At 37.7% G+C, this 13,951-nt stretch overlaps 2 protein-coding genes across 3 annotated transcripts; both read left to right on the top strand.

The window, feature by feature from the left end:
• Positions 1 to 6,191: 6,191 nt before the first annotated feature.
• LOC108205728 (lactoylglutathione lyase GLX1) lies at positions 6,192 to 9,757 on the top strand. 2 transcript variants are annotated; one of them, XM_017375766.2, is made up of 9 exons: positions 6,192 to 6,330; positions 6,680 to 6,808; positions 6,902 to 7,026; positions 7,718 to 7,782; positions 7,864 to 8,076; positions 8,694 to 8,741; positions 8,825 to 8,932; positions 9,051 to 9,203; positions 9,549 to 9,757. In XM_017375766.2, exons 2-9 carry the CDS (start codon positions 6,687 to 6,689, stop codon positions 9,588 to 9,590), a joined length of 876 nt encoding a protein of 291 aa, XP_017231255.1. In that variant the 5' UTR covers positions 6,192 to 6,330; positions 6,680 to 6,686; the 3' UTR covers positions 9,591 to 9,757. The 2 variants fall into 2 exon arrangements, with proteins under 2 accessions (XP_017231255.1, XP_017231256.1); XM_017375767.2 differs by having other exon boundaries at positions 6,216 to 6,330; positions 6,683 to 6,808.
• Positions 9,758 to 10,570: 813 nt separating this feature from the next.
• Positions 10,571 to 13,951, top strand: LOC108207919 (probable LRR receptor-like serine/threonine-protein kinase At3g47570). The gene is made up of 2 exons (XM_017378350.2): positions 10,571 to 13,365; positions 13,464 to 13,951. Exons 1-2 carry the CDS (start codon positions 10,674 to 10,676, stop codon positions 13,859 to 13,861), a joined length of 3,090 nt encoding a protein of 1,029 aa, XP_017233839.1. The 5' UTR covers positions 10,571 to 10,673; the 3' UTR covers positions 13,862 to 13,951.

Here is a 13,951-nt window from a genome sequence, read left to right as displayed (position 1 = left end):
TACTTCTTCTTTGTCTTCAAATATAGCCGCATCAACAGAAACCTTAACTGTGTTTGGTTGGGGCTTTACCCAGATCGTACCTCCATCTCCCTTGACCTGCGGTTGGAGAAGAGTATGTGATGATCTACTCTGGGCTAATATCCATTGTGTAAGGTTTTGCTTAGCTGCCGCAACTACTTTGTTAACAGTTGAGAATTTTTGGTTCCAAATCAAGTCATTTCTTGCTCTCCAGATCGCCCAACATAACATGACTGCCTCGGCTCTCTGCTTGCTTGTTCCTGTACTCAGAACTATATTCATCCACGAGCTAAAATCCATATTCTGGTCCCAAGAAATATTTACACGTAAAGCCAGCCAGCATTGCCAAGCAAACGTACAAGTAACCAGGCTATGCAGTATTGTTTCAGGTTCTTCCTTACAGACCGGACACCACACCTGGACTGGTACATGCTTTAACTGAAGCTGAGTCATTGTAGGTAAACAATGAGACAGAGCACGCCAGACTAGGTTCAGTGCCTTAGGAGGAACTTTCAACCGCCATAAAGCTTGCCAAACATTAAAATTATCTTCTGCTCCCCAGGCTCCCTTTTGCCTCTGTAACATATTATATGCACTCTTAACCGAGTATTCCCCTGATCTCTCTAAGTTCCAAAACAACACATCTTCATTACTTGCTGCGTCCAACTTAATGTCCAGAATGCACTTTTGATCTCTTCTATTGAACACATCTTTGATAACATCCATGTCCCACTCTTTTCTGTCCGTGCAAAACAATGCTGAAACCTTTCCACCGTCAATAGCTGGAGTCATCGTAGTGATGAATGGATTCTGTTTATCAATGAGCCAGGGTTGCCCAACAATATTTATATCCTTACCAGAACCTACTCTCCACCTAACTCCATCTCTCAAAATCTGTTTTGCCTCCACTATGCTCCTCCATATAAAGCTTGGATTATGACCTATCGATGAGTTCAAGAAATCACCATCAGCAAAATATCGAGCCTTATAAAGTCTTGATACCAGGCTATCTGGATTGGTTAAAAATCGCCATCCTTGCTTACCCAACATCGCAAGATTAAAATCCCTGAAGTTCCGGAAGCCCATTCCTCCTACACTCTTATGCTTTTCCAGTCGCTCCCAAGACATCCAGTTAATTTGAGACCCACTTGCTTGTTTAGAATTCCACCAAAATCTGGTTAATCTTTTCTCTATATCTCTATTAATCTCCATAGGAAGGAGAAAAACATTCATAGCATAAACTGGAAGAGCTTGCACCACAGATTTTACCAGAATTTCTTTCCCTGATCGCGCAATAAACTTTCCATCCCAGCTTCTAATTCGTGTGTGCACTTTTTCTTTAAGAAAACCCAGTATAGCTGTTTTGTTTCTCCCTATAATGTTTGGCAAACCCAAATATTTGCAATGTTCATCCGCTTCCCCCATCTGTAACACTTGGCATATATCTTGGCGATTGTATTGAATGACATTAGAACTAAAGAAAACTGATGACTTATCATTATTGATTTTCTGCCCAGACGCTTTCTCGTAAATATTCAACAGCTCTATCACCTTTGATGCTTCTGTAGTATCAGCCTTAACATAGAAATAACTGTCATCCGCGAATAGCATATGGGAGACTACTGGAGCACTACGACATACTTTGATTCCATGAATCCAATTTTGTCTTTCATATCGCCGAATTAACGAGGACAAGCCTTCAGCACAAATGATGAAAAGATAAGGAGACAGTGGGTCTCCTTGTCTGATTCCTCTAGTCGGGATTATTGGACCCATTTCATATTCTCCATGAACAATAGAGTATTTAACTGTAGTAACGCACTGAAGAACCAAATGCACCCACCATTTTGAAAAGCCCATCTTAAGAAGAATGGATTTTAAAAAACTCCACTCAATGCGGTCATACGCCTTGCTCATATCTAGTTTAAGCGCCATAAAACCATCCTTTCCCACTTTCTTTCGTTTGAGATAATGCATGATTTCATAAGAAATCATAATATTGTCTGAAATAAGTCTACCCGGGATGAATGCACTTTGGGTGTCCGACACAACCACATTAAGCACCTCTTTTAATCTGTTAGCCATAACTTTTGTAATAATTTTCATCACTACATTACACAAAGCAATTGGCCTTAATTCACTTACCAAAGTCGGGTTCTTCTTTTTTGGAATCAGCACCAGATTTGTAGTATTGAGTCCTGGACTTAATTCACCAGTAGTGAAAAAATGCCTTGTCAACTTGACAACATCTCGACCTACAATACCCCAATGCTTTTGAAAAAACGCAGGTGTCATTCCGTCAGGACCCGGTGCTTTATCAGGGTTCATCTGAAAGAGAGCTTGTTTAACCTCCTCATGAGTAATAGCTTGTAACAAATCATTGTTTTGAGCTTGATTTATGCTTTGCGGAACACAGTCAATCACCTCATCACAGTTTGTGGCTGAAGCCGTAAACAAGTCTTGGTAGTAATCTGTAATAAGTTGATGAATTCCGGTTTGCCAATCTAACCACACACCATCATCATTCTTTAGCTTCTGGATATGATTTGTACGACGGCGAGCATTACAAGAAGCATGAAAAAACTTTGTATTCTTATCTCCCGATTGGAGCCATAATTGTTTCGATCGTTGTCTCCAGAATATTTCTTTTTGATCAAGGATCAAAAACAGCTCCTTTTTAGTCTCCTTGTACTGCATAGTGGACTGATCATCTCGAGCACTACGCAACTGCTTCAATTTTAACTTGCACTCTTTAATCCTTTTATTGAAACACCCAGTAATTTCCTTTCCCCATATCTCTAGACTTTCACCACATTGTACAATTTTCTGCATTATATCATGATTCTGGTCTTCACCCCAGTTTTCTTTAACAATCTGAAAACATAGTGGTTCAAGCAGCCAGGCGTTCTCAAACCGAAACCTTCTTTTTCTACACTTTCGAATAACAGCTGGTTGGAGAAAAATTGGACTGTGGTCTGAAGGAGATCCCTCCAGATTGTATAATTTGGCTAATGGAAACATAGTATGCCATGAACTAGTCACCATTGCTCTGTCAAGTCTAATTTCTGTCCACGCCTCCGTGTTGCGACCCCGCTCCCAAGTAAAGGGGTGACCATAAAGATCTAAATCCATCAAATTTGCTTCTTCCAGCGTTTTATTAAATCCATCAATCAGACCCTGAGGATATGCTGCACCTCCTCTTTTCTCATCCTGAGTTGCTATATTATTGATGTCACCTATAACACACCAAGGGAGGTTTGAGTCCCTGGCCAAATTTCTCAAGAGATTCCATGTACGACTTCTTAAATTTCTGTTGGGTTCTCCATAAAAGCCCGTTAACCGCCAAGGAGAAGTGTCTTCCATGTAAATTTCTACATCAATGTGGTTCTGAGATAAACTAACCAGCTTCACCAACTCAGTTTCTCTCCACAGTAAAGCTAATCCCCCACTTCGCCCCTGAGCTTCCACTACAATCATGCCTTGAAAATTCAACCGCAATCTTACCCACTCCATTTTTTCTTTATTACTTAAAGTTTCACATAAGAATATAACTGAAGGTCTTTCTTGACGAATTACGTCTTTAAGGAACTGTATTTTCCAAGGTGACCCCATACCCTGGCAGTTCCAGCTTAATGTACTCATGAGGAGTGGCGGGCCTGCAAAGCAGCACCCGCCAAAAGCAAGTTTTTTTGGTTCGTTTCCTCATTTGTTTGTGGGCTCAACTCCATCTCTTGATCCAGATTTTCTGTCACTTCTGGCCCATAATCTTTTTCAACCCTGCGTCTTTTTGGGTCCAAAATCATTAATTCATTTGTGTCCTTATTATTAGCATTTCCATCTGTAAGAGAATTATCCCCCGGGTTACGTGGTAACAAACTTTGAAGATTTGTATTCTGCTTTGAGGATTCCCCGATTCTCTCTCCTGCAGATAATTCTGTTTCCATTCCCTTATCATTAACCAAGATCCCTGATTTTACGTGATTACTCTTATCAACAGCCGTAACTGCAGCTGTCATGCTACCACCCTCCTCCACCGTACTTTTCACCGGTGTTGCACCACCTTGCCTCAGCCACTTGCTTCCCGACATGTACATTTTCCTCCGTGGTTCTGCTCGCATCCATGCTCCAAAGGGTTTTTCTATCTTCTCCTCCGGGGTGTCAAACAATTTCTCACAATATTTATCACTGTGTCCTACCAGTCCGCAGATGAAACAAAATGTAGGGATGCTTTCATATTTAAAATTGACCCAACACCACTTAGCTTCGCTTTATTCCTTCATCCCGGCAGTAAGTGATGGTTGCATTTCCTAGATATAAATTGATATATTTTTTATTGAAAATTCCGAATCACCTAAGTTCCTCGGAAAAATCCAGTTATGCATGTCAGGACAAGATAATCTGTGGTAGAATTTTTATTTTTATTTTTATTTTTGATTTTTTGTGAAAAGTGGAATCCACCATCGCCACGCATGACCTGATTCGAGAGATACAGGCATACAGCCCTCCGCAAGCTTGAACCACTACCAACTTTGTTTGCATTCAACTTCAAATACTACAAAAAATAATATTCCATGCCACTTATTTATTTTATTAGTGGGGGGACAAATTCTAACTTCCACTTTTTACCCCCTTTTCGATGATAAAATGTGACCACCCAAAATAATACATTAGACTGTCTCGGACAGAATTTTAGTGCAAAAATTCGGAAAATTGATCTGAAAATTTTTTTAGCTACTAAGTTACTTAAATAAAGCTTTTAAAATAAAATTTTACTTAAATAAAATTATAATAGATAAACAGGCTCATGTACCAAAGACAAAGACAGAAAGTTAGTATGGGCCCAAATCCAAGTCGAACAAGCCGAGGCCCTTTGGCAAATATGCGCCATTGTTTGAGTACAAAGTCCAACTCGAGCCCAATTCGTAGTTGTTAAAATCAATTGGACTCGCAATTTATGGGGATTTATCAAAAATTATTTAATAAGTTTGAGATTTTAATCAAAACAAATATAATTAATAAACTGATAAAATAAAATTTAAAAAATATCAGAGATTTATCATAAAATTGTAATAAATAAAGAATTTTTAGAATTTTAAAGAGTCGTATCTCAAATTCACGATTTTTTTATCATGTGTTTCGAACTTCCATACACTCTTGTACTAAAAAAAAAGATTATTGGTAAATAGCAAACAACAAATTTAATTTTATTATAAAAAATCAAATATGTATGATTGGCAAGTTGAGCACGATGCGATTTAGGCAAAATCAAATATTCTCATCCGTATGTTACATGGTCCTCTGACAGCATGACAATTCTATGCAAAGAAACATGCCACTATTTCATTTTTCTTCCTTTTTAAAAGGAAAGGCATGCCACTTTAATAGATACCTTCACTTTCATTTTCTTATTTTCTTTTATTTACACAAAAATATCAATTTAAAAATGCAAAATTAAAGACGAGATGAGCGGTGACAATATCTGACACGACCCGAAACCCGACACGAACCTGACCCAACCCGAAACTCGATTTACTGAGACAGAAACCCGAAAATTACCCGACGGACTCGAAATGACCCGAAATTAGAATTTCATTTGTAATAACTTCAATTTTTAGTTTTATTCAATTTTAAGTGATTTTAGCTTGACCCGAAATCGACCCGATTGCTGACACGAACATGACACGTTATCCGAAATTACCGCTCGGTCATATATGTAAAGTGCTGCAATCTGGTACATACAGCTGTCAGCTGCCCCATTTCATCTATCATGCATCTACACTGTCATTCGTCTGTCATAGGAAACAGCATCACAGCGAGTATCTTTAGAGCAAGTCCAATAGGTGTGCTAAATCAAGTCTTAAATCCAAAAATAGGGAATATGGGATAAAATTGCACTCCAACACTATGCTAGTGATGTGCTAAATCACTAGCACAAGCTTCCCCTTCCCTATTTTTAGAATATGCTAGCCACTCCTAAACTATTTTTATCATTAAAATATTCATTTCTCTCTCTTCTCCACATCATTTCCCTCTCTCCTCCACACCAAAGTTGTTTAAATTTAATATTATTATAATAGTAGGGAATGAATATAGGGAGTACTATTGGAGCTCATGTGCTAAATCTTGTGCTAAATCACTAAGACATATTATTTTATAATATTTTTAGGGAACCCCTTAGCATAGTGTTGGACTTGCTCTTAGCAGTTAAACCTCAATACTGGAATAATTTTATTATTTATATCACATTTACAAGGTCATCCACAAAGACACAAGTTACAGAGCATCTTTGTTATTCTCACTCTTCACTCTCAGGTAAGCAAGCTCCTTGTATATCTATTTTATTTTCATTGTAAAGCATTCGCAATCAGGTGTTTAGTGTGTTAATTTAATTGCGTTTTTTACTTGATTAAAGACTTGTGTGAGTTTCACCATCACTTAATCTGATCTTAGGGTTTGAGTTGTTTTAAATTAGTCAAGTTAATCTTTATCTCATATATGTAGGTCTGTGTGTTATAGAGAGAGAGAGTGTGTGTGAGAGAGAGAGGAGAGAGAGGGGAGGGGCAGGGGGGAGAGAGAGAGAGGGAGGGAGGGATGGAGGGAGCGAGGGGGAGATATTGAGTGATTGTAATTATGCCAACTGAGTACTTGTTGATTTATGCAGTAGAAAAATGGCTGAATCTGAAGCTACACCTGTTGTTCCGAGTAGCGAGTTGTTGGAATGGCCAAAGAAGGATAAGCGCAGGTTCTTACATGCTGTGTATCGCGTTGGTGATCTTGATCGGACAATCAAGTATGCGATCTTCATAATTATCAAAGATGTGATATCTAATATGGTCTTGTTGTATGATTTTTGGGTTGATTGGTGTTTATTTGATGTTTACAGGTTCTATACTGAAGGTTTTGGAATGAAGCTTTTGAGAAAGAGAGATATTCCAGAAGAGAAGTACTCGAATGCCTTTCTTGGGTTTGGTCCAGAGGAATCTCAGTTTGTGGTGGAGCTAACTTATAGTATGTCTAAACCTTTTCATGTTGATACCAACTTATTTTCAAGATCTTATAAGATTGTTTTTGTAGTTTTTAAATGCGCACTCGTAGGTTCAAACATTTTAGACACAATTAAGGGAGAGGAAAATTGTGTGTCCTTGATACATATTATATGTCTTTCTCTCTGCAAGAATTCAAACCCTCCCTTCCTATTTTGTTCTTATTGTTATTAAGGTGTGATCATTCCTTATCTTCAGTGTTTGTTCTTACTATTTGGTTGTGACAGATTCTTTTTATTACTGGCTTGCTAAATCAATCCCCCTCCCCAAAAAATATTTATGCCTTACTGTCATGGAGTTAAACTGATTCTGGTAATTCTTGTTTCCACATAGAATCTTTGAGGAAATAGAGTATCTATAAGTTCAATTAACCTCTGCATAAGGAAAGAAATAAGTCACTATTCATATTGCAAAAAACACAACGTAGTGGCACCCGTGGTGGTAGCTATTTGAAATCAATTAAAGTGAATAAGTAATGCTCTTTTATCAACATGTTATGTTTGTACATCCATGTAGTTTTAAGAGCCGTGATGATGTCAAGTGTAGTGTTTTGTGATGAAAAATAGCATATTGGTTATCAAGTCCTCTTTCATGATGTTTCACCTTCTTGTATCTATTTTTTTGTTGAAAGTTTAAATTAACTGGATCTTTTACAGACTATGGAGTGGATAAGTACGACATCGGAACAGGCTTCGGACATTTTGCTATTGCAACTCCAGATGTAAGTTCCTTTTATTGCTATGTAGTAGGTGCATATATTATAAATTTTTTGCAATGTTTTATTTTCTTTTTCGACCTGTAGGTGTACAAATTTGTGGAGAATGCAAGAGCCAAGGGTGGAAATGTGTCGAGGGAGCCTGGTCCTGTCAAAGGTGGATCAAGTATCATTGCTTTTGTCAAAGATCCTGATGGCTATGCTTTTGAAATCATTCAAAGAGCTTCTACTCCTGAACCATTGTGTCAAGTCATGCTTCGTGTTGGTGACCTAGACCGGTCTATCAATTTTTACGAAAAGGTAAGTCATCCCATGTAAAGAATAAAGATCATGTCTCTGTTCTTGAATTGATATAATTTAATTATGATGTAGATTAATGCAGAAATTTTTTGATATTAAACTTAAATAGGTATAACTGCAAAAGTGATGTGCATTTTTATACTAACTGGCTTAAATTATAACCTTACCATAAATCTTGTGTCAAGTGTTGCTTCTGGGAGCAGTTGAGAAATTGACAAAAATTACAGGCAATTGCCTTTGCATGACTTCCAAATATATGCAGCATGCGGTAATAAAAGACTATTAGAAAGTGTTGTTTACCTGGTTAATTTCTTGGCTGAGTAGTTGAATAAGTTCATCCTTTACTATGTTCTACTTACTATGCCACTACAGGATGCAAGAAGGTGGGAGTTTTTATTTGTGTTCTACTTGTATGGTTCTCAAATAAGAAAATAGGATGTACTTTTGGTTGAAAGTTCATTGATGTTAGAAGCAGTACTTTAGAGTTAATTACATGATTTGTGCACACTCCTCGATGCGGGACTGGGGTGTCACAATTTGTAACAGCTTTCATGTTTTGGTATTATTATCCATCTTATATTGTTTCCAAGTTTGATTTTGGACCTCCAATTGTTCAGGCTTTGGGAATGAAAATGTTAAGGAAGATTGATAGACCGGAGCAGAAGGTAAATATAATAATCTGTTCTTAATTTGTTTACTCTACGGATAAGTTCTGGTTGTCTGAGAATATTATGTTTGTAATTTGTAGTACACCTTGGCCATGATGGGTTATGCTGATGAATATGAGACAACTGTTCTGGAGTTGACATATAACTATGGAGTGACAGAATATACTAAAGGAAATGCATATGCGCAAGTAAGATACCTTTTGTTGCGAATTGATTACTATACTTGTCCACTCTGAAGTTGTATTTGTACATCGTCTTTATCTGCCTCTCCTTGCTTATTATGATGAATGTAAAATTATTATATAGGTTGCAATCAGTACCGAAGATGTTTACAAAAGTGGAGAGGTTGTCAACCATGTTACCCAAGAGCTTGGAGGGAAGATTACTAGGCAGGCAGGACCAGTCCCTGGGATTGGTACTAAGATTGTGGCTTTGTTGGATCCAGATGGTTGGAAGACGGTAAGTCCTTAGATAAAGCAAAACTCAAAGAGTACAGTTAGCTAATGCACAGGCCTTCAAGGTTATTGAGAGCATGAATGGCTAGATGTTTTTGGACATGAAAATTTTCATTTCCTTCTTTTCTGCTAACTTATTTAGTAGGAAACGGTTTACATGGTTGATAGGCCAAGTGGCCAACCTCTCAGGTCAACACCGCCACATAGTAAATACATCCAAAGTTCCATTAACTGGATTGATTCTCATGAATAGAAATGCCATGTTTTAGTTGACTAGGGTATGGAGTCTTTGCCTTTCACTTTGCTTATTAGGTAACATATAAATTTTTGTCTACTTTTGTGATTGCAGGTCCTGGTCGACAATGAGGATTTTCTCAAGGAACTAAAGTAAAAAAGAGTACCTGATGTTATAGAGAAGTGTTTGTGTGCTATCTTGAACCAATACTAGGCAAACTATAGCTAGTATTATGAATAAATTTCCTGGTGCCTTGTATGGGCATTCAGAATCCGGATGTTGTGGTTGATAATTAGCTATCTATGCAAAGGCAATCTTGGGTATTTTCTTAGACTATAGCATGTGCGGTATCTATTGCTCTATTTTTATTTTGTTATGCATTTTGATTTTTGTGTGTTGATCTAGAATATATATTGTTAAATGGTTTACCTATGAATGATAGTACCTGTTTAAAAAGTTTAGTTGCAGCTTTGCAGGTTCTTTCATAAAATTTAAATAGCTTTTTTGTGCAGGCGTGCCATTTGTAAAACTTTGAAAGATAAAAATAAACTAAACTTTGAAAGATGAAATCAAACTAAACCTAATTTTTGACGAGTAGGATACAGGGTTTGTACTCGAGTCACATGATCTTGTTCATTTTCAGGAAAATAAATAACATACGTGTAGCTTTTTTAAATATTATTAATTATTAATTTAGTTATAATATACTATATGATTGCACTTTTTTTGTTATCACCAGGTACCACACGTGACACCTTTTTTTGTTGTCTTGAATGTTATTTATTGGGGGCAAGTCGTCTTCTTTTATGAATGTTGAAACTAATCTATGGAATAGAATAAAATAATTGATTTCCCATTAACTTAATGCCTATTAAAAGTAAATATATAAGTATAAATTAGCATTTTTCAGTAGTTATTTACTTGAAATATTTCTTAACGATCAAAAATCTAAATAATTAAACCATATATTTTTATTCGCTTCAAGACACTTCATAATACTGACAAACTAGAAAAGTGCATTTGTCAAAAGATGGATAGATATGCATCACAATCAGAAATTCACACCTAAGTCGTCATACAGGACATACGATGAATAGATTTCTGTATGAAATGTCAAACTTAAACAGACTCAATTTTCTCACGACCGCCAAGCTTGTCATAAAGTTTATTTATAGAAGTTGAAAACTTGATATTCTTAGGTTCTCATGCACTTCACATCCTCTCTGTAGCCAAACAACTATGAGTTCCAGCTTTCTGCAATTCTTGCTCTTGGCCTTGTTATTTTCAGCAACCTCAATAATCTCGAAAACCAGAACAGCTTGTGCATATTCAGATAACATCACTGACCAACAGGCTTTACTTTCTTTCAAGGCCTCCATAACAAACAATTCGGTAGGAATTTTGGACTCATGGAACCATTCCATCCACTTCTGTCTATGGAAAGGCATTACATGCAGCCATAGACGCCAGAGAGTGACCGCGATAGACCTCTCATCTCAGCAACTAGATGGTACTCTGTCTCCTCATATCGGAAACCTCTCCTTTCTCAGAGCAATTTACCTTGACAGAAACAACTTTCGTGGCTCCATTCCTCCAGAGTTTGGTAAACTGTTTCGCTTAAGGTATCTTCACCTAGGAAGCAATTTTTTGCAAGGTGAGTTCCCAGTGAACTTAAGTCACTGTTCAGATATTAGAAATATCAGTATTGAAGAGAACAATCTGGAAGGGAAGTTGCCTACTGAATTCATGTCTTGGTCTAGACTTCAAGTCTTTATTGCAAGGAAAAATCATTTCACTGGATCAATCCCTTCTTCAATCGGGAATATGTCATCTCTTGTTCTCCTTGATCTAGGCAGCAACAGTCTAACAGGGAGCATACCTTTAGAAGTCTCTCGCCTTCTGAATTTAAAGATTCTTCGGTTGTCAGTGAACAATTTGTCAGGTATGGTTCCTCTGCCACTTTACAATATCTCGACTCTTTCTTCTGTTAGCCTAACTCAAAATGAGTTGAGAGGAAGGCTTCCAGCAGATTTGGGCTCCACGCTTCCTAATCTGCAAAACTTCCTTGCTGGAGAGAATAGATTTTCAGGGCCTTTTCCGCCATCCATAGCTAATGCTTCACAGCTTGTTCGTTTTGAGATAGCATATAACTATATTAATGGTCCTCTGCCTACAAATTTAGGAAGCCTTTTGAGTCTTCAATGGCTGAACCTGGGCCATAATCAACTTAGGCATAATCAGCCATCTGATGGCTTAAGTTTCCTCGATTCGTTAGTAAACAGTACTCATCTAAAGTATTTGGGTCTATTCGAGAATGGTCTAAGTGGGGAGCTCCCAAGTTCCATCGCCAATCTCTCAACAACAATAGATCAACTGGACTTCTTCACAAATAAAATCTACGGAAGCATACCCCAAAGTATTGGGAATCTTATCAACATGACACGACTTTCATTGGATCAAAACATGTTAACAGGATGGATTCCTGAATCAATTTGTAAACTATCCATGTTGGGAACTCTGCGTCTAGGTGATAACAATATTTCAGGTGTAATTCCAACTTGCATAAGCAACATTTCTGGATTACTTATTCTCAGTTTCAAGAATAACATACTCCACGGAAGCATACCTACTACATTGTATAACATCTCATCCTTACAAGGGTTGAGCCTTTCCAGCAATCACCTCAGCGGCGTGATACCTGAGCTTATTATTGGACTTTCGTCTCTCAATCTTGGTCTTCACTTGCATCAAAATCTATTGACAGGGCCACTGCCATCAAACATTGGAAGGCTAACACATCTTATTGAGCTACGTCTTTCGGACAACAAATTTATGGGAGAAATACCCTCTAGCCTGGGAGATTGTGTGATGTTGGAGGGACTGGACATGAAAGGAAACCATTTTCAAGGCAGAATTCCGTCTTCTTTCAAGAATCTAAAAAGTCTTGCATTTCTGGATCTTTCAGCGAACAATATGTCAGGAAATATACCGCGTTTTCTTGGAGAGTTGAATCTGTTAAGATATCTGAATCTCTCACACAATAAACTTGGAGGTCCAGTGCCTAAAAATGGTGTCTTCTCAAATGTTAGTATCTTTTCAATTGTCGGGAATAATCAGCTTTGTGGAGGTATTCAAGCATTGCAATTGCCTGTTTGTCCTGCAAACGTATCAGAGTCAAAGAAAAAGCAATTTCCACTGAAAATGATCCCCCTTATAGTTATCTTACCTCTGGCTATCTTGTTAGCATGTCTTGCCTTGCTTGGTTATCGACATCGAAAATCCACACGGATGAATGCCCATGTCTTGGTACTGCCTGATGACCACTACCCCAGACTTTCGTACCAAGATCTTTTACTAGCTACGAATGAGTTTTCTGCAAAGAATTTGCTAGGTGAGGGAAGATTTGGTTCTGTTTACAAAGGCTATTTTGAATCGTTGCAACAATATTTTGCTGTAAAAGTACTGAACATTGAAGCACACGGAGCTTACAAGAGTTTCTTGGCAGAATGTGAAACTTTGAGGAATCTTCGCCACAGAAATCTCATCAAGATCATCACAACTTGCTCTAGCATTGATTTTGTTGGCAAAGACTTCAAGGCAATAGTGTTTGACTTCATGAAAAATGGGAGTCTAGAGGACTGGTTACATCCAATTCCATCCCAGCAAAGGAATGAAAAAAACTTGACTCTACTCCAAAGGCTTAATATTGCCATTGACGTGGCATCAGCAGTGGATTACCTACATCACCGTGGTCCGGCAAGAATTATTCATTGCGACTTAAAACCAAGTAATATTCTTCTTGATGACGAGTTTGTTGCTCGGGTTGGTGATTTTGGTCTAGCCAGATATTTCCTAAGCACCACAGGTGACATCAATTACGCACATACAAGTTCAACCAGTGTTCGAGGGACAGTTGGATACGTTCCTCCAGGTAATTATTATTTGCATAAGATCACATTTAACTATCAAAAATTAGCTTAGATAATTTCTACATAAAAGCCCTTAAATCCTAATTATTTAGTTTTGCAGAGTATGGAATGGGCGGAGAGATATCTGCTGAAGGAGACGTGTATAGTTATGGAATTCTATTACTTGAAATGTTCTCCGGAGAAAGACCTACCAGTAGCCGCATTTTAGAGGAGAATGCTAATAATCTTCATGATTACGTTAGGAAGGCATTACCTCATAATGTGGTAGAGATTGTTGATCCCCGAATCATGTTGGGCCAAGAAGACGACGACACGATGAAGAATAAATCAGTTGGTAACACTTGTGAGTTATCTAGTACGATGAAAGATTGCTTGGCTCTGATACTTGAAGTTGGGATTGTATGTTCGGTTGAAAGACCAAGCGAACGCATCGACATTAATGTTGCTCTCAAGAAGCTGCATGTGGCAAGGGAGAAGCTCCTGCTGCATAAGGAGTAACCTGGGAAGAACCGTACAAGTGTTAATCAGTGTGTATCACTTCGCTTAATATTCCTAACATTATATAGCTTTATTTTATTACTTTCAACT

This window comes from Daucus carota, chromosome 2, assembly GCF_001625215.2.
Source record: "Daucus carota subsp. sativus chromosome 2, DH1 v3.0, whole genome shotgun sequence".
NCBI lineage: Eukaryota > Viridiplantae > Streptophyta > Magnoliopsida > Apiales > Apiaceae > Daucus > Daucus carota.
Note: the sequence above shows the minus strand (reverse complement) of the source record. Positions and strands in the feature narration are given on the sequence as shown.

Bases quoted from the DNA above. Each gene is read 5' to 3' on its own strand.
- LOC108205728 (XM_017375766.2), top strand. From the start codon at position 6,687: ATGGCTGAATCTGAAGCTACACCTGTTGTTCCGAGTAGCGAGTTGTTG. The intron at 7,027-7,717 runs GTATGTCTAAAC...GATCTTTTACAG, and splicing joins TGTGGTGGAGCTAACTTATA to ACTATGGAGTGGATAAGTAC. The intron at 9,204-9,548 runs GTAAGTCCTTAG...TTGTGATTGCAG, and splicing joins ATCCAGATGGTTGGAAGACG to GTCCTGGTCGACAATGAGGA.
- LOC108207919 (XM_017378350.2), top strand. From the start codon at position 10,674: ATGAGTTCCAGCTTTCTGCAATTCTTGCTCTTGGCCTTGTTATTTTCA. The intron at 13,366-13,463 runs GTAATTATTATT...TTAGTTTTGCAG, and splicing joins AGTTGGATACGTTCCTCCAG to AGTATGGAATGGGCGGAGAG.